Source organism: Terrapene carolina, unplaced genomic scaffold (genome assembly GCF_002925995.2).
Source record: "Terrapene carolina triunguis isolate 2854851 unplaced genomic scaffold, T_m_triunguis-2.0 Scaffold18332, whole genome shotgun sequence".
NCBI classification, from domain to species: domain Eukaryota; kingdom Metazoa; phylum Chordata; order Testudines; family Emydidae; genus Terrapene; species Terrapene triunguis.
The window spans coordinates 1-2,500 of NW_020682683.1; the positions used below are offsets into that span (position 1 = coordinate 1).

The following is a 2,500-nucleotide window of genomic DNA, read 5'->3' on the forward strand; positions in this document are numbered from 1 at the left end:
TCCTTCAGACTTCTCGGTGAAGACCGAAACAAAGAAGTCATTAAGCAACTCTGCCATTTCCAAGTTTCCTGTTACTGTTACCTACTGACAGTGTGGAAACTTGTAACAAGGAAGAGAATGCGTCTAATCTTGTGACTATGAAGTCAAGCAGTTTATCTGAAAGAGTTTTTTGTAAAAATCTTCCTGATGTAACAGGTGATTCTGGATTTAAGTGGAACCCAGAAAGAGTCCGTTGTTGCTCAGTAAAATGTTCCCTTAGAGCAAGCCCTAGGTGAATTTGCTAAAGTGAACACAAACTGTGCACACACTGGCATTGCTCGCTGAGCAGGAGGGTCAATGCTCACGGTAAGGAGGAGAAGGGGCTTAGCCTTTAACTGCACAAACCCCTTCTGTCTACCGCACCCTCCCAGACGCGGCTGCCGGGTTTGGAAGGGAAAGGAAGTCACCCCCCTTCCCACACCACACCTGCCCTGGAGAGGGGCGGAGACTCCGGTCTGAGGCTGTCAGGGCGCCCTGGGAACAGGGCGGGTTATTGTGAGGTTCTTACACCGACCCAAAGTGTGTCAGGCGCTACAGGGAACAAGCACAAACCCAGGTCTCTGCTCCCAGCACCTCACAGCCTCGACCCCGGTGAGAAATGCCCCAGCGCAGCCTGAGACCGGCCTGATTCATACTCTCTCTCTCTGTCAAACACACACACACCTCCTGTCACTCTGACCGACTCACACAGCCACGCGTGGCGTTTCACGGCCAGTTTTTCTCATCTCTGTCCCTGCAGCAGCCTTCAGGGAGCAGGGGCCGCCGCTGGGCTCAGAGAGCTGACTTTCCCCCTGGGCCTGGGGCTGGAGGATTTTGTCTCAGCTCACACCGGCACCTCCGCACTGTGCCTCTCTAGCAGAGCAGTGATACCGGGCCGTGTCCTGCTGTCTCAGGCGGCTCATTCCCAGGTACAGCTCGCTCTTGGCGTTGTCTCTGGAGATGGTGAATCGCCCTTGGACCCAAGCCGCGTAATACGGACTAGACCCATCGTAGTAAATGCGTGAGACAAACTCTGGACTTTCCCCGGGACTCTGCCGGTACCAGAACATATCGGAGCTGCTGAAGGTGAAGCCGGAGCCTTTACAGGAGAGCCGGATGGACTCCCCTTCATTTCTAACAGCCCCCCCGGACTCCACCAGCTGCATCTGGGACTGGGCACCTGAGGGAGAAAACACATTAATAAGCGTAAAGATAATTGTTCACTAGAGTGATAAGGGGCGTATAAGCAACAGAGTCAGACAGACAAGTTGCCAGCTAATAGAGTGGAGGACAGCATAGCTGGAGAGAGAATACAGTAGAGGGGGAAATGCGGTTGGATAGAGAGATAATACAGCGCAGGGGTAATCGATGGATGAATAGCTACTGCGGGATTAGAAACATACAAAGAGATGAGATAATGATGTGCATGGAACATTGTATAGATTAGACTGTGAAAGAAAGAAAGAAAGAAAAATATGATGATGCCTGATGGATGCAAATACATAGATAGATAGATAGATAGATAGATAGATAAGGAGGTTTATACAGACAAACAGAAATAGATACGCTACAATTAAAAACACATACTCTGAAGGTTCCCTGTATTTTCAAACATTTTCTCACCTTTCCAAGCTGCTAAAACGAACACAAACAGTACCCACACTGGCATTGCTCGCTGAGCTGCAGGGTAACTTCTCCCTGTCAGGGTAAGGAGGGTTTAGCCCTTAACTGCACAAACACAAGACTCGGCCGCTTCTGCCTATTGCAGCCTCCCAACCGCTGGTGCCGGGTTTCGAAGGGAAACGAAGTCACCCCCCTTCCCACACCACACCCTGCCCTGGAGAGGGGCGGAGACTCCGGTCTGAGGGTGTCAGGGCGCACCGGGAAGAGGGCGGGTTACTGTGATGTTCTTACACCGACCCGAAGTGTGTCAGGCGCTACAGGGGACAAGCGCAAACCCAGGTCTCTGCTCCCAGCACCTCACAGCCGAGACCCCGGCGAGAAATGCCCCAGCGCAGCCTGAGACCGGCCTGCTGCAAGCCTCCCCCGGGAAGCAAACGCTGCTCCGGGCTCGTGAGCAATGGTCTCTGGGTGTGGGAAGAGGCTTTGGGATTCCCCTGGGCTGGTAACTATCTCCCCTAGGACACAAAGGGCCGCGCAGCGCAGGGGAATAAAGTCTCACATCCGGGCTGGGAGTCAGGCTGCCCCCACGTGGCCCCGTCTTTTTAATCCGCTCCTTCACACGCGGTAACCCTTGCTCAGGTTTGGCGCCCACTGGAATAGCCGCAGAGGCGGGCTGGGATTGCAAACCGCCAGGTTTGAGTTTCGGTCCCTTCTGTAACCCGGAGGGATGCGCCTCTCTCAGCTGGTCTCTCCCTCGGCCTCCAACTGCGCTGAAAGTCCCTGTGAATTCACCCCCCCCTTTTTGTCCCAGCCGCCCTGTGTCCGTGTCGCTGTGCCTCTCTCCTGGCGCAGTGGTAGC

General features: G+C 54.0%; 1 gene segment (V, D, J or C); it reads right to left on the reverse strand.

The window, feature by feature from the left end:
• Positions 1-866: 866 nt before the first annotated feature.
• LOC115271443 lies at positions 867-1,687 on the reverse strand (the record flags this gene model as incomplete). The annotated part of the segment is given in 2 exon segments: positions 867-1,198; positions 1,642-1,687. Coding segments are annotated over 2 exon segments (378 nt in total), but the record flags the coding sequence as incomplete, so codon positions are not given.
• Between the last annotated feature and the right edge of the window lie 813 nt (positions 1,688-2,500).